We start from the raw sequence: 17748 nt of genomic DNA, 5'->3' as shown, positions 1-17748 counted from the left end.
ACATGTGAGGGTAGGGGGCTGTCATTTCGTGTGGCAGGGTGGCGATGGGAATGAATAATGGCAGATAGTATGAATTATGTACATGTGTATATGTGTATATGTCTGAGTGTGTATACGTTGAGATGTATAGGTATGTATATGTGTGTGTGTGGATGTGTATGTGGGTGGGTTGGGCCATTCTTTCGTCTGTTTTCTTGCACTACCTCGCTAACGTGGGAGACAGCGACAAAGTATAATTAATATAGATAATTGATATGTATAGGTGTGTATATGTGCGTGTGTGGACATGTATGTATATACATGTGTATGTGGGTGGGTTAGGCCATTCTTTCATCTGTTTCCTTGCACTCCCTCGCTAACACGGGAGACAGCAACATAGTATAACAAATAAGATAAATGTTTTGAAGAGATTGCTGAAAGAAATATTTATGTGTGTGTTGGGTTGAAAGTCTGTCTGAGGATATTAGTTTTACTTAAATCCTCAGAATGTTCAGACTGATATCTTAGAACTGCCTCTTTTAGTTTATATAAACACAGTTAACATAAATGTAGTGAAATGAGAGAATTTTCACCTGATCCACTCTATTTGAACGGTAACTGATGATACACAGGTAGACTGCTGCTGGGGGAATAGGTTTTGCAGTTTGCCCTTCCAGGTCCTGATGGAATGATATTTCTGATCTTTGTTGAGAAGGGAATGATTATGGTATCAGATTACTTGACTTTCCTTTTATGGGGCCATGTTGCTTGATATTTAGATAGGCTGTAGGCTTGTGGTCCTATAGTTCACATGTATTCATGCAGAAAAATTTTCTCAACCTGATTTTCTTAGAATATGTATTTCAGCTTCACCTTCATTGTTGGAAGCTCTCTTGATATGTCCTCTCTTGCAGCAGAATTTCCAGTTACACATGTGTAGCACTCTGATATATAGAGTTTACAGTATACTGATTTACTACCTAGTGATATACAGACAGGACTTGTCAGTACATACTTTTTTTGATTATTTTCAAATCAGTCACTGTTTATTGAAAATACACAAACTGTTAAATATGCTACTCATTATTGTATTCTTTAATCCTCAGTTTACTGCAACTGGTCGTGGAACAGCATGTGTGAAAGTCCTCAGAGATATTGAGGAAGGGGAAGAGATCACCTGCTTCTATGGGGAAGATTTCTTTGGGGACAACAATTCCTATTGTGAATGTATCACATGCGAAAGGTAAAAACTCAGGAGATAAGTTGATTAATCTTTGAGATTAGTGAAATTGACTGCCTAAGCAATATTTATACGCAGGGAATACGTGGGCAGTATACTTTGTTACTTGTCCCCAGTTTGGAAAAATGTGTGAAAGGAGAAAGTTGAGAGTAAATATTGGAAAAGTGTGTGAAAGGAGAATGTCATGTGTAAATGTGAATAAAAGCAAGGTATTAGATTCAGCAGGGTTGAGGGACAAGTTAGTTCGGAGGTAAGTTTGAATGGAGAAAAATTGTAGGAAGTTAAGTGTTTTAGATATCTGGGAGTGGACTAAGCAGCGAATGGAACCATGGAAGTGGAAGTGATTCATAGGGTTGGTGAGGGGGCGAAGATTCTAGGAGCAATGAAGAATGTGTAGAAGGAGAGAACGTTATCTCGGAGAGCAAAAATGGGTATGTTTGAAGGGATAGTAGTTCCAATAATATTGTATGGTTGCATGCTATTGGCTATAGATAGGGTTGTGCAGAGGAGGGTAGTTGTTTTGGAAATTAAATGTGAGGACAATATGTGGTGTGAGGTGGTTTGATTGAGTAAGAAGTGAAAGGGTAAAAGAGATGTGTGGTAGTAAGAAGCATGGTTGAGGGAGCAGAAGAGGGTGTGTTGAAATGGTTTGGACAGGTGGAGAGAATGAGTGAGGAAAGGCTGACAAAGAGGATATATGCATCAGAAGTGGAGGGAACAAGGAGAAGCAGGAGACCAAATTGGAGGTGGAAGGATGGAGTGAACAGGATTTCGAGCGATCAGGGCCTGAACATGCAGGAGGGTGAGAGATGTGCACGGAATAGAGTGAATTGGAACATTGTGTTTTACTGAACCAGAGCATGTGAAACGTCTGAGGTAAAGCGTGGAAAGGTCTGTAGGACTTGGATGTGGATAGGGAGCTTTGATTTTGGTGCATTACAATTTACAGCTTTAGAATGAGTGTGAGTGGATGTTTCCTTTTTTGTTTGTTTCCTGGTACTACTATGCTGATGTAGGAGGTGGCAATGCTGCTTTCTGATAAGGTGGGGTGTTAGGGTGGGGAGGTTCTGGGAATGGATGAAGGCAAGCAAGTATGAATATGTACATGTGTGTATATGTATATGTTATATATTTATTTATTTATTTTGCTTTGTCGCTGTCTCCCGTGTTAGCAAGGTAGTGAGGTATGTGTATGTATTTTGTGGATTTGTTGATATGTATGTGTATTTATATATGCATTTGTGTTTCTGTGTGTATAAGTGGATGGGTCTTTGTCTGTTTCCTGGCACTACCTCATTAGTGCGGGAAACAGCAATTAGGTATAATAATGATAATGATAACACTAATAATGATGATGATAATGATATAATAATGATAATAATAATAATAATAATGATAATAATAATTTGTTTATGGATGGGGTTTTTAGGGAGGTGAATGCAAGATTTTTGGAGAGAGGGGCAAGTATGCAGTCTGTTGTGGATGAGAGGGCTTGGGAAGTGAGTCAGTTGTTGTTCGCTGATGATACAGTGCTGATGGCTGATTCGAGTGAGAAACTGTAGAAGCTGGTGACTGACTTTGGTAAAGTGTGTGAAAGAAGAAAGCTGAGAGTAAATGTGAATAAGAGCAAGGTTATTAGGTTCAGTAGGCTACGCTGAGGGACAAGTCAATTGGGAGGTAAATTTGAATGGAGAAAAACTGGAGGAAGTGAAGTGTTTTAGGTATTGGAGTGGATTTAACAGCAGATGGAACCATGGAAGCAGAAGTGAGTCACAGGGTGGGGGAGGGGGCGAAGGTTCTGGGAGCATTGAAGAATATGTGGAAAGCAAGAATGTGATCTCAGAGAGCAAAAATGGGTATGTTTGAAGGAATAGTGGTTCCAACAATGTTATATGGTTATGAGGCATGGGATGTAGATAGGTTGTGTGGAGGAGGTTGAATGTGTTGGAAAAGAGATGTTTGAGGACAGTATGTGGTGTGAGGTGGTTTGATTGGATAAGTAATTAAAGGGTAAGAGTGATGTGTGGTAATGGAAAGAGTGTGGTTAAGAGAGCAGAAGAGGGTGTATTGAAATGGTTTGGTCACATGGAGAGAATGAGTGAGGAAAGATTGACAAAGAGGATATATGTGTCATAGGTGGAGGGAACAAGGAGAAGGGGGAGGTGGAAGAATGGAGTGAAACAGATTTTGAGCAATAGGGGCCTGAATATATGAAATTGGAGGTGGAAGAATGGAGTGAAGCCGATTTTGAGCGATAGGGGCCTGAATATATACAGGAGGCTGAAAGGCATGCAAGGAATAGAGTGAATTGGAACGATGTGGTATACCGGGGTCGACATGCTGTCAGTGGATTGAACCAGGACTTGTGAAGCGTCTGGGGTAAACCATGGAAAGTTTTGTGGGGCTTAGATGTGGAAAGGGAGCTGTGTTTTTGGTGCATTGCACATGACAGCTAGAGACGTGAGTGTGAACAAACGTGGCTTTTGTTGACTGGAATGGATGAAGGCAGCATGTATGAATATGTACATATGTAGATATGTCTGTGTATTTATATGTATGTATACATTGAAATGTATAGGTATGTATATGTGCGTGTGTGGGTGTGTATGTATATACATGTGCATATGGGTGGGTTTGGCCAATCTTTCGTCTGTATCCTTGTGCTACCCTGCTTACACAGGAGACAGCAACATATTACGATAATATAGAAAAATTATATTTATTTATTTATTTATTTATTATACTTAATGGCTGTTTCCTGCATCAGTGAGTTACCTCCAGGAAACAGACGAAGAATGGCCCATCCACTTATGTACCTTTTTTTTTTTTTTTTTTTTCTTCTTACATATTCACCATTTCCCACATTAGCAAGGTAGCTTTAAGAACAGAGGACTGAGCCTAAGAGGGAAAACCCTCACTTGGCCCCCTCTTTGTTCCTTCTCTTGGAAAAGTAAAAACTGAATGGGAAGATTTCCAGACCCTTGTTCCCTCCCCATTAAGTTGCCTTTTACAACACACAGGGAATATGTGGGAAGTAGTCTTTCTCCCCTATCCCCAGGGATATCATATACACATAAATGTACATATACACATAAACAGACATATACATATGTACATATTCATACTTGCTTGCCTTCATCTATTCCCGGTGCAACAGTGCCCCATAGGAAACACCCTGCTTCACCGAGGCAGCACCAGGAAAGTAGACAAAAAAGGCCACATTCGTTCACACTTAGTTTCTAGTTATTGTGTGTAATGCACCGAAACCACAGCCCCCTATCCCCATCTAGGCCCAGTAGACCTTTCCCTGGTTTACTCCAGATGTTTCTCATGCCCTGGTTCAGTCCATTGACAGCATGTTGACCCCGGTGTACCTCATTGTTCCAATTCACTATTCTTTGCACACCTCTCACCCTCAGGTATGTTCAGGCCACGATCACTCAGGATCTTTTTCACTCCATCCTTCCACCTCCAGTTTGATCTCCCGCTTCTTGTTCCCTCTACCTCTGACACGTATCTCCTCAGTCAACCTTTCCTCTCTCATTCTCTCCATATGTCCAAACCATTTCAACACACACTTTTGTGCTCTCTCAACCACACTCTTTTGTATTTCCACACATCTCTCTTACCCTTTCATTATTAACTTCATCAAACCACCACACACCACATATTGTCCTCAAACATTTCATTTACAATACATCCTCCCTCTTTCATACAACTCTATCTATATCCCATAGCTTGCAACCATATGATATTGTTGGAACTACTATCCCTTCAAGCATACCCATTTTTGTTCTCCGAGATAATGTTCTCTCCCTCCACACATTTTTCTTTGCTTCTAGAACCTTCACCCCCTCCTCCTCCCTGTGACTCACTTCCACTTCCATGGTTCCATTTGCTGCTAAGTCCACTTCTAGATATATAAATCACTTCACTTTCTCCAATTTTTCTCCACTCAATCTTACATCCCAATTAACTTGTCCTTCAACCCTACTGAATCTTATAACCTTGCTCTTATTCACATTTTCTCTCAACTTTCTCCTTTCACACACATTTCCGAAATGTCACAAACTTCTACAGTTTCTCACTTGAATCAGAAACTGCTGTATCATCAGCAATTAATATGGACATTGTGTACGTGTACGTGTAGGAAGAGAGGAAAGTGATTGGTTCTCAGTGAATGTAGGTTTGCGGCAGGGGTGTGTGATGTCTCCATGGTTGTTTAATTTGTTTATGGATGGGGTTGTTAGGGAGGTAAATGCAAGAGTCCTGGAAAGAGGGGCAAGTATGAAGTCTGTTGGGGATGAGAGAGCTTGGGAAGTGAGTCAGTTGTTGTTCGCTGATGATACAGCGCTGGTGGCTGATTCATGTGAGAAACTGCAGAAGCTGGTGACTGAGTTTGGTAAAGTGTGTGGAAGAAGAAAGTTAAGAGTAAATGTGAATAAGAGCAAGGTTATTAGGTACAGTAGGGGTGAGGGTCAAGTCAATTGGGAGGTGAGTTTGAATGGAGAAAAACTGGAGGAAGTGAAGTGTTTTAGATATCTGGGAGTGGATCTGTCAGCGGATGGAACCATGGAAGCGGAAGTGGATCATAGGGTGGGGGAGGGGGCGAAAATTTTGGGAGCCTTGAAAAATGTGTGGAAGTCGAGAACATTATCTCGGAAAGCAAAAATGGGTATGTTTGAAGGAATAGTGGTTCCAACAATGTTGTATGGTTGCGAGGCGTGGGCTATGGATAGAGATGTGCGCAGGAGGATGGATGTCCTGGAAATGAGATGTTTGAGGACAATGTGTGGTGTGAGGTGGTTTGATCGAGTAAGTAACGTAAGGGTAAGAGAGATGTGTGGAAATAAAAAGAGCGTGGTTGAGAGAGCAGAAGAAGGTGTTTTGAAATGGTTTGGGCACATGGAGAGAATGAGTGAGGAAAGATTGACCAAGAGGATATATGTGTCGGAGGTGGAGGGAACGAGGAGAAGAGGAAGACCAAATTGGAGGTGGAAAGATGGAGTGAAAAAGATTTTGTGTGATCGGGGCCTGAACATGCAGGAGGGTGAAAGGAGGGCAAGGAATAGAGTGAATTGGAGCGATGTGGTATACAGGGGTTGACGTGCTGTCAGTGGATTGAATCAAGGCATGTGAAGCGTCTGGGGTAAACCATGGAAGGCTGTGTAGGTATGTATATTTGCGTGTGTGGACGTATGTGCATGTGTATGGGGGGGGGGGCCATTTCTTTCGTCTGTTTCCTTGCGCTACCTCGCAAACGCGGGAGACAGCGACAAAGTATGAAAAAAAAAAAAAAAAAAAAGAAGAGGGATAGGACACCATAACTGATAACCTCCCTCCGTGTGTGTATAAATAGCTAATCAGTCTTTTAACTGTAAATACTCACGGGAGCACTGGTAGTTAAGTTGCTGAGTAAGACTGTCTGATGGGAGATGCTGTTACTGATGCCACTTGCCAGATAGAACAGCCGCCACAATGGTTATTTCGATTATTGAAGCATATGCTTACAGAAGCAGGGTGTTGAATTGGAATGCAAGGTGATAATTTCAGTGCTTATTGGAAAAAGGGAAGGAGAGCAGCATTATGAAGACTGACGTTAAAAGTTTATCCCAAACATGCAACTTATTTTATTGACCATTGGCTTTCATTTCAAGGTAAGGGGAGGTTTTTTTTTTTCAAATTTTAAGCCACAAGGCATTTTAACAATTCTCCTTAGTCATTTGTGAGCATGAGAAAGGCTTTTGAGAAAGGCTGTTAGCTCAACCTGCACTATGTAAGGATACTATAAATCAAAGCAGGAGAAAGAGACTTATATACCAGACTTTGTCAGATATATTGGGCATGATGATGACATTGGTACACTATTGCTGTAGGTGATTAAGTTGTGCTTGCCTTGTAACCACTTGTTGGAATATTTACATTATAGATACATGGAAAAAGTTTTAAGTTAGGAATATACTTAAGCACAGAAATAAAACTCAGAAGTGGGAAGTAGCTGACTCTAGTTACATATCCACAGCTTTTTTTTTCTTTTTAGATTATAAGCATACATTTGAAAAGGGAATTTTATTGCTGTCTTTAACAGAAATTAGCAAGTTTAACTAAAACTTGGGTATTTGTTAGGTTTTTGCATTTATATTTGCATCTTTTATTTCACTTGACATGAATAATGTTTATGGTATATGATAGATATATTCTTAAGTGTAGCAGAAACATCCAGTCTTACACTTTATAACTGCAGAAATTAGTTTTGCCTTGAAACTTGTTTAATCTTATTCTTTCCTTTGCAGACGAGGCACAGGAGCATTTGCAAACAAAAAGAATGAAGATGATGTGGAGAAAGGTTACCGACTTAGAGAAACTGATTTAAGGCTTCGGATAAGTCGTCAAAGACTACGTAACCAGCAAAAGAATGGAGAGGAAGTGCTAAGTAAAGGCAAGAGTGAGGTTACAATTAGTTTAAAAGTAGATGCTGGTGATCACAAACTAAAAATGAACAGTTTATCATCTAAGGTAAATGGTGATGTTAGACGAGAATTAAGGACTAGAGGAGGATCTAGAGACTCTGACAAATCTGATACCAGTACTGATAGTGGCTCTGCCCAAGCACATGTTAAGCGTTCAGGCTCTCAGTCACATCCTCATTTAAATGGTTTGTATCCTAAAGCGAAAAACAGGAGAACAAGTTCTGATAGTGCTCAGGAAAACATTGATATTACTAGTGAACATTGTATTGACCCAGTGAAAACACTTGATACAGATAAATTTCTTAAGCATGATATGAATAAAGGGCGTCCACAGACTCGAAGTTGTGTAGTTGCTATTGAGAGTACTCTGAAAGAAGTGAAGGTTCCTGGGGATGTGACTGCTAATGAAACTTCTCAGAAAGGGAGCCACCATGACTCAAAGGGAATCAAGTTACGTAGCCGACGTCAGTTGACCACTGCCATGAAGGAGGTAGGAAATACCCGCATTTTAAGACGGCATCACAACCGCTCTAGCAGTCATGACATTAAGGCTTCCACAACCTTTTTTGAGGATGTGGTAGAAAGAGAAGAAAGTGAGCCGGAATCAACAGCAGGTAGTAATGTGCTTCTGCCTATAGAGGATGAGTCAGCAAGCGTCTCAGGGAATGACACTCCAGTTGGTACATTGTCAGAGGAAACAACTAGAGAAAGAGTTCCTAGGGAACTTGTTCAAAGAGAAGCAAATATTAGAGAAGCAGCACCCAGCTCAAACTGCTTTGTAGATCTCAGCCGGGTCAAATTACCAGATCACATGCAAGCTGAGATGATGAGTGAGGCCTCTCAGCAGAACCATAGTGTGACTAATGCGAACTCACAGTGTATGCCTGTGAGTGGGAGACCACCTCTCCGCAGGCTACGCAGACCTCCTGGTGAAAAATGTGATAATTCTAGTTTAGGTTACATTAGTGTAGGAAATAATTGTTCTAGTAATATTATTAACAATAATACTGACAAAGTGTCAGAACAATCACTGCCAACCTCTCAGTTACCTCAGCAGTCTAGTAGTGTTACCGAAGAAATAGATAGCTTGGAGCCACATTGCAAAAAGAACAGGCATTCAAAGTGCAAACTGACAGCTTTAAAAGAAATAGGCAGTACAACAGTCAGTCAGTCTAGTTCTAGTGGAACAGAATTGGTTGCACCCAATCTGTCACCAGAAAAAGATGTTTATGAATTTGAAGAGGAGGATGATTCAGCATCACCAGGATCATTAAGAGTGGGTAAACTGGCTAGTGGGTGTGGTCGCTGGGGAAGAAGTATAACCAGTGAGTGTAGGACATCTCCACAGTGTGAATCCCCCCCTCATCCACTGATTGGTTATACTCCGTCTTCTCCACCAGCAGCTATGGTCACCCCAGAGAAAAGTGTTAGATGTGGGGTAAAGTTAAGGCTGCGGATGAAACGGTCTCCAGTCTTAGATGAGGTTATAGAGGTTGGGTCTCACCTTTCAGATTCAGGAGTTACTTATGAGCCTGAGTATGAAGTGTTAACTGTAGAGGGCATCACGAACCAAGACTACCAGACTGATCATCACCATCACCATCATCATCACCGGCGACACCGTAAAAAGCATCATCGTGAACGCCGTAGATCTGATTCATCAGAAGGAGATAGTACTGATGGAGACAGCACAGCTTCCCCTCGACCCACAATGAAGCGATTACGCCTAATATTGGGTAATGAGACACACACAATCACTATCCCAGACACTCACCTTGACCACAAGTAGCATGTAGACCACCCGCGATCCATAGTCCCTCGACCTGCCAAACTCATACATCCTAGAAATCTTCTTTCTGAACTCCAATCTGTAATCAGCCTATAATCCTTCAGTCAGCTCATCTTACTAATGTAGGTCAGCCTATACCCATCAACCAAAATACCACATATGTGATACTACCATTCCCTTAAACATGCACCAGCTAAACCCCACCAAATTCAATCCTTCTCCACAAACTTCGTCCATCTGTAGACTCAGTTTCTTTACTTATACATTTTACAACGTGGTGGACAGTCTTCGGTCTATGAGTGGTCAAGCTGTTGCATAGTGTATTGATTGACACTGTGTGTGACTGGAAAAATTGGGACGTTTGATTTACCAAGTTTCTGTAAGTTATTTGTATGTTGTTCTGTAAAGTACGTTATACTTGTTTCTGCACGGGTCGCGGGTGTAGACTTTTAAGTAAAACCTTTAAGAACTATTTTTTTATGTAGATTGAGAAAAATTTACAAGTAAGATTCATGTGATTATTAATATTTATCCAAACCTTATTCGTATTTCTCAAAAATTCTGTGATTGTGTTTATTTTTCAGCGTTAGGAGAACTAGTATGAGAATGTGAATAATGACCTAGGCAGAACCATCAGTGTTTGCAGTAACTGAACAGCACCTCTGGGAGCAATGTCACGGGCTCATAAGGTTTGACCAAGTCATCAAATCACTTTCAAGGATCATCGCACAATAATTTCTTAAAGCCAGTCATCTAGCTCTGGAATAGCATGCTTTGTCCAAATACTTTTATTATTTCCTAGAAGAATTTGTTAATTGGATGGATGGATTTATTATTATTGATGATGTAGTAGGGTGTAGTAAGAGCTATGCTGCAAATTAAAAAAGCTGAGTGGTACTGTACGCTTTGTTCTTGCAGCCCTGGCCAATATTTATGAGTTCAGAAGGGGTTAAGATCATGGAAAAGCTCTGTGCTTGTTGAGTATGAAAATGCCCATAATTCCAACATTGAGAATCCATTCAAGTGTGAAGGTACCAAACAGGGCTGGATCAACAAGGCTGCACTGTTGTTGGCCAAACCTGACAAGCCTCGTTTAATTACACTCTTCATCGGCACCATTCCACTCTTGTCTATCTTGTCATGAATTTTGGAAGATGACTGTCAATACTGTGTATTGATGTTTGAGTACCATGTCACTGGTAGCTCTTTAACAGTGGTGTTAATAAAGTTGTAGAAGTGTAACATCATTTTGTACTTCCTTTAATCATTCCTAGAAATTTTATAGTAAATTAAAAGATTATTTTGATAAGGATTGTATTGTCTGTCATAACTAGCTTGCTGACTTTTTTCATTTAGAGTAATGTAAATCATGCCAGACTTTTCTCTGCATAAATCTTACTTATCTCCAGACACACCTCCACACTTGCTGCTGTTTTTTCCAATTCTCTCATGTGAACCCCAAATTTTCAGCTCTGTTTTCCCTTGCTATTCTGTCTTTGGACATATATTCACAAGCTCATATTCACCTTAGCAGTTTGTCATTTACATTATTGATCTGGGATGTGATTTTTCTGTTTTCCTAGACTGTTTTCCTAAGTGAATGATTATGAGTGCTTTTGCACACACAGAAATGAGTGGTATAAGGGAAAAGGGCAAGTGTTTTGGGAAGACTTTAGTGCATTAGCAGTTTTTATGTGAGGCATCAAATACATAGTAGTGAGGGTTGTTTTAAATGCGAAATTGGATAATTGATGGTATAACCAGGGCATGGGGTACCCAGTGTTGTGAATGAAAATAGTGCATGACTTATGGAATTTGTGCCTGTAGATTGGGAATACAGCCGTATGCATGGATGTGTGGGAAAGACAGTAATGGATCATAATTGGATTATGTACTGATTGATAGCATATAGAAAAAGAGAACATATTGGACTTGTGTGTCTTGTGAAGGGCAGTTAGTGGGATGTTTGATCACTGCTTGATGAAGGTAAGGGTGCAAGTTTGTAGAGGATTTAGGAAATGAGGAAATTATACATGAGTGAGAAGAAGGTTGTGAAAGTTAAGAGTGAGCTTGGAAAAAAGTCTTGCATGAAAAGATACATGCAGAGACTGAGCGTAATGACAAAAGGTGACAGCAAATGAAGCCAGGGTAGTGTGTGAGGAATGGGAGGTAATTAGGAAAGTGCATACATGAGTGGGAGATATGTGTGGCATGCTGAAGGTGGGAGATGGGCATGTGAGAAAGGGGAGTGAGTGGTGGGATGATGTAGTTAGACTGTTAGTGAAAAAGAAAAGAGGTGATTTGGCATTACTTGCAGGGAAGTAATGTAAGTGATTAGGAAATGGACAAGTAGAAGGCAGCAGGAGGTCAGGAGGAAGGTGCAAGGGCTGAAAAAGAGGGCAAATGAGAGCTAGGGTTAGTGACTAGCGATAATCAGCAGGCTTCAGAAAAAATGATATTTTGGAAAATTAGAATAGTGTGAGAAAAACAAGAGAACAAATGGGAATAAGTGAAGGGGACACATGGGGAAGTGATATTAGGTAGAGATTAGGTGAAGCAGAGATGGAGCAAGTGTTATGAGGGACTGTTGAACGTGTTAGATGATAGAATATCAGATTAGGGTTGTTCAGGTCATGATGTATGCAAAGTAAGAGAGTCATAGCACTTGGATTAGTGAAGAGAGAAGAGGTGAAAGCCTGTAGTGGATGGGATTTCAATTGTACTTCTCAAAAAAGTTGGTTATGGGTGATTGTGTTGTTGACTGGTTAATTAAGAATTTTAAATTATGTATGACTCATGGTAAAATGAGGGGATTAGCAAAATGCTTTTGTAGTGCCATTGTGTAAAGGCGAGGGGGATAAGTGAATTTTCAAATGGTAAGTTGTATGAGAATGGTGATTGAGAGAGTTGTGGCATGCACGGATCATCAGATTTTGGAGGAACAGTATGTCTTCAGGAATGTTAAGAGGATGTGTGGATCAGGTGTTTGAGGTGAAGAATCTGTGTGAGAAATACTTAGAAACAAGGATTCATATTCAGCAAGTGTATGATAGTGTTGACAAGAGATGCTTTGTGGAAGATGTTATAAATAAATGGTGTTGGAAGAAAGCTGCAAGAAACAATGAAGAGTGATTATTAGGAAAGTAAAGCATTGGAGCAAGTAGGAAGAAGGAAAAATGAGTGATCCTAGGTGAAGGTAGATCTGGCAGGGATGTGTGATGTCACTGTGGCTGTTTAATTTTGTTTCAGGATGGAGTTGTAAGTGAGGTTGAGGTGAGAGTGGCAGTTCTGTGGTCTGTTAGAGGTGGAGAGGCCTCGGAGATGAATCAGTTATTGGCTGTAGCTGGTGTCCGAGTTTGGGAGAGCATGTTCCTGCATGTTCAGAACCTGTTAATTCAAGCATCTTTCTCTCTGTCTTTCAGTCTCATCCTTGGTCCCCCTCTCCTCCCACCTGTCTCCTCAGTCACCCTATCGCTATGTCCAAGCCATTTCAGGACTGCATAGTACCATACCTCATATCACATTTTGTCCAATTATTTTATTTCCTATAGATAGATAGATAACCATATTGAGCTCAAAAATAAATCTTTAAGACTATAAACAATATACATTATGGTCTACGATTAGTCTTAAACAATAACACTACATTAAAATACAGTGAATTAAATATTTACAAATAACACAAATGATCCATAAAGGCTCTGCATTTGTTAATAAACACAAAAACATTGAAATCCACAACTAAGAAGTCGTAGTACATAAAGATGGTTTGTGGAAAACTATTACATAAGTTCATTGTACTTAAGATGTACAAGACACATGTAGAATGGATGGCACTACACGGCTTTATAAACTGAAATACGTTTAGTTTGATACATACTGCTTTTTTCTGCAGTTTTGCACTTAGTGCCCATGATTCACCTACATAGTGATAATTTTTTGCTTTCTCCTCAGTGCACCCAGGACCTTTACCCTCTTACCAACTTCACTCCCATAGTTCCATTTGCTGCCACGTCCACTGCCAGGTATGTGAGACATTCCACCTCTAGGTTCTCCATTCAAATATGTTAGAAATTTCCAATCTTTTCCCCCCCCAATGAAACCTCACAAACTTACTTTCATTCTCATTCAATTTGAAATTATTTCTATAATTCATTTTCCCATACTCAAACTGGAGCATCTGCAATTTCTTACTCAAGTCTGCCACCAAGGCTTTCTTATCTGCTAACAGCACCTGACTAACCTTCAAGTACCCCCCATACCCTCAAAGACCCTCTCCTTTACCTTCCTCTCAAATCTATCCATAAACATTAAACAGCCATGGTGATATATCAGGCTTGATAAAGTCCCACCTTCACCTAGAAGAACTCGACCTCTTTCCTTTCTATTCGCCTTACTTTCTTAATGAAAACTTCAATACTTGTGTTAGTTCTCCTCCCACACTACATGCATGTAGCATTTTCATAAAACTTATCTGTCTGCTTTATATACACAAAAAAAAAAAATTGCTTCAAAGCAAACACTTGGTCCACACATCCTCTGCTATCACTGAAGTTCTTGCTCAGTCTGATGCTCTGTGTATGCAGTCTCCCTCCTATAGCACTCTTTTTTTTCTTTTTTTAACTGACAAAACATTATTCTTTAATTCAAACATTCACTTTAGTCCCTTATGCGTTTTTTCTAATTGCACAATACAGTTGATATTCTACTAATCCTCTAGTCGCACATGCATAGATAATCCTAATCGACAACATTCCCCCTCCCCCACTCCCCTTTTCTGTGAAATTCGACTGCAATTCCATTAATTCCAGCTGTTTTGCCACACTGCATTGTACATAAACCTTATATCAATTTACTTCAAACATTCATGACCCATAATCCACTTATTTCCACATCCCAAAGCCCAATACCAACCACTTCAGTAAATTGCCCTATGACTTCCCATCTCCCATACACTCTTAGATAGTCCAATTTGTTCTCGTGCTCTCCGTATGCGACTTCCAAATGATTTTCTTCTTAAAGTTTACTGATACTCTCACCTCATTTCTCGTTTACCCTCTTTTATTCCCACCCAGCCCCTTTCCCTTTAACTTGCAATTTTTTCTTCGTGTTTATCAGTCTATCTATCTATCTCTATGTATCCATCTGTCTATCTAAATCTGTCTATCTATCTATCTATCTATATATATATATTTTTTTTATTTATTTTTATTTTTTGCTTTGTCGCTCTCTCCCGCGTTTGCGAGGTAGCGCAAGGAAACAGACGAAAGAAATGGCCCAACCCACCCCCATACACATGTATATACATACACGTCCACACACGCAAATATACATACCTATACATCTCAATGTACACATATATATACACACTCACAGACACATACATATACACCCATGCACACAATTCACACTGTCCGCCTTTATTCATTCCCATCGCCACCTCGCCACACATGGAATACCATCCCCCTCCCCCCTCATGTGTGCGAGGTAGTGCCTAGGAAAAGACAACAAAGGCCCCATTCGTTCACACTCAGTCTCTAGCTGTCATACAATAATGCCCGAAACCACAGCTCCCTTTCCACATCCAGGCCCCACACAACTTTCCATGGTTTACCCCAGACGCTTCACATGCCCTGATTCAATCCACTGACAGCACGTCAACCCCGGTATACCACATCGATCCAATTCACTCTATTCCTTGCCCTCCTTTCACCCTCCTGCATGTTCAGGCCCCGATCACACAAAATCTTTTTCACTCCATCTTTCCACCTCCAATTTGGTCTCCCACTTCTCCTCGTTCCCTCCACCTCCGACACATATATCCTCTTGGTCAATCTTTCCTCACTCATTCTCTCCATGTGCCCAAACCATTTCAAAACACCCTCTTCTGCTCTCTCAACCACGCTCTTTTTATTTCCACACATCTCTCTTACCCTTACGTTACTTGATCAAACCACCTCACACCACACATTGTCCTCAAACATCTCATTTCCAGCACATCCATCCTCCTGCGCACAACTCTATCCATAGCCCACGCCTCGCAACCATACAACATTGTTGGAACCACTATTCCTTCAAACATATATATATATATATATATATATATATATATATATATATATATATATATATATATATATATATAATACTTTGTCGCTGTCTCCCGCGTTAGCGAGGAAGCGCAAGGACACAGACGAAAGAATGGCCCAGCTCATCCACATACACATGTATATACATGCTTGGCCACACACGCGCATATACATACCTATACATTTCAACGTATACGTACATGTACACATTTATACTTGCTGCCTTCATCCATTCTCATCACCATCTGCCACACATTGAAATGGCACCCCCCCGCCCCCCGCGCGAAATATCGCTAGGAAAAGACAACAAAGGCCACATTCGTTCACACCCAGTCTCTTATCTGTCATATGTAATCCACCGAAACCACAGCTCCCTTTCCACATGTAGGCCCGACAAAACGTTCCGTGGTATACCCCAGACGCTTCACATGCCATGGTTCAATCCACTGACAGCACGTCGACCCCTATATTATATATATATATATATATATATATATATATATATATATATATATATATTAATATACATGATTGCCGTTTCCAGCGTCTGTAAGGTAGCGCCAGAAAACACGAAGAAAGACCCATCCACTCATATACAAATGAATATATGTGCATAAACATGCACAGCAATATACACTCGTACATATTCATACTCGCTTGCCTTCATTCACTCCCGGCGCCTCCCCTCCCCACAGGATATAGCATCGCCACCACCTGCGTCACCAAGGTAGCGCCAGGAAAAGACAAAAAAATGTCATGTTCGTTCACACTCGTTCTCTAGCTGTCATGTGTAATGCACCGAAACACTACTACCTATAGTGATTTGAGACCCCAATCTAGGCCATCTTAACGCTATATATATATATATATATATATATATATATATATATATATATATATATATATATATACTATCCCTGGGGATAGGGGAGAAAGAATACTTCCCACATATTCCCTGCGTGTCGTAGAAGGCAACTGAAAGTGGAGGGAGCGGGGGGCTGGAAATCCTCCCCGCTTTTTTTTTTTTTTTTTTAATTTTCCAAAAGAAGGAACAGAGAAGGGGGCTAGGTGAGGATATTCCCTCAGCGGCCCAGTCCTGTGTTCTTAGCGCTACCTTGCTAACGCGGGAAATGGCGAATGGTTTTTATATATATATATATATATATATATATATATATATATATATATATATATATACACGCGCGCGCGCACACTTTAGTGTAAGCCAGTTACCTATTCTATCGACCAACCCCTAGGGGTGGATGAACAGCTGTGTTGACTGGACCTACATCCACAACCAAATTTGCACATGGTGCTCACTTCACTTGAACATGTTAGCAGTGCTTCCCTTAATAACTTATTCCTCGCCCACTCCTATAGTTACGTTTTCTTGCACCTTTCTGTGTTCACCCAATCTTCCCTGGTATGTTTAGACGAACTTCTTTTCCAAGGTCACGCTTTCACCACCCTATTCTCCCAAGTTATTTCTTCCTTCTAAAGCAAATAAATTTTCGCACTATCCTCTGATAAGTGATTAGACATCCCATCAACTGACCCTTTCAGCATATTTCCATGAATCTTTACATGTCACGCCTTATATAACGTGGTTAGATGTAATAAGTAGGACTGGTTCGCTTTCAAATGGATATTTGCTATGTTGATAGTGGGCTGCACTGAAAGATACCAAAATATACAATGGTACTTAGCTAGGACAAATCTGCAAATGAACGTCTAGTTTCAAATTTTGACAAAATGATGGACTAGGCCCAAAGGTGGGGAAATGTTTAAGTGCAAAGTCATATATCGGTAGCAAAATCGAAAAGGCGAGCAACAGTATGAATTCTGCAGAACGGAAAAAGATAAATAAGGAAAGAGACTTGGGCGTCTCAATATGACCGAAAACCAAGGGAGCATTGTGAAACCTGCAAAATTCTTGGAATCATAGGTAGGGCCCTCGAATTTGACTCTAGGGAAGTTATCCTTACTCTCCAGCGCATTGGTTTGACACCATCTTTAATAATGTGTTCAGGATGGTTCCCGGGCTGAGCAACAAATCCAACGAGAGCAGATAAAATAACTTTTGGTCTATTATCTTGGAAAAGAAAAGGCTAGGGGTGATCCAACACAAGACTTCAAAATAATCAACGGCTTTGATATTTCACTCGTAGTAATGGATACAAG

The 17748-nt window shown here is 40.4% G+C and overlaps 1 protein-coding gene across 2 annotated transcripts in view; it reads left to right on the top strand.

Annotated features, from left to right (window-relative positions):
• Hmt4-20 (Histone methyltransferase 4-20) overlaps window positions 1-10720 on the top strand; it is a 96309-nt gene extending 85589 nt beyond the window's left edge. The window contains exons 6-8 of one of the 2 annotated variants that reach the window (XM_071679071.1): window positions 1086-1222; window positions 7513-9425; window positions 10063-10720. In XM_071679071.1, coding sequence (XP_071535172.1) covers window positions 1086-1222; window positions 7513-9425; window positions 10063-10082 — 2070 coding nt within the window. In that variant the 3' untranslated portion in view covers window positions 10083-10720. Of the gene's footprint in view, window positions 1-1085; window positions 1223-7512 lie in introns of both variants that reach the window. The other variant, XM_071678982.1, reaches the window with a different exon arrangement.
• The last annotated feature ends 7028 nt before the right edge of the window (window positions 10721-17748 follow it).

Source organism: Panulirus ornatus, chromosome 1 (assembly GCF_036320965.1).
Source record: "Panulirus ornatus isolate Po-2019 chromosome 1, ASM3632096v1, whole genome shotgun sequence".
Taxonomy (NCBI): domain Eukaryota; kingdom Metazoa; phylum Arthropoda; class Malacostraca; order Decapoda; family Palinuridae; genus Panulirus; species Panulirus ornatus.
The sequence above is the reverse complement of the archived record's forward strand: the minus strand, read 5'-3'. Positions and strand labels throughout refer to the sequence as shown.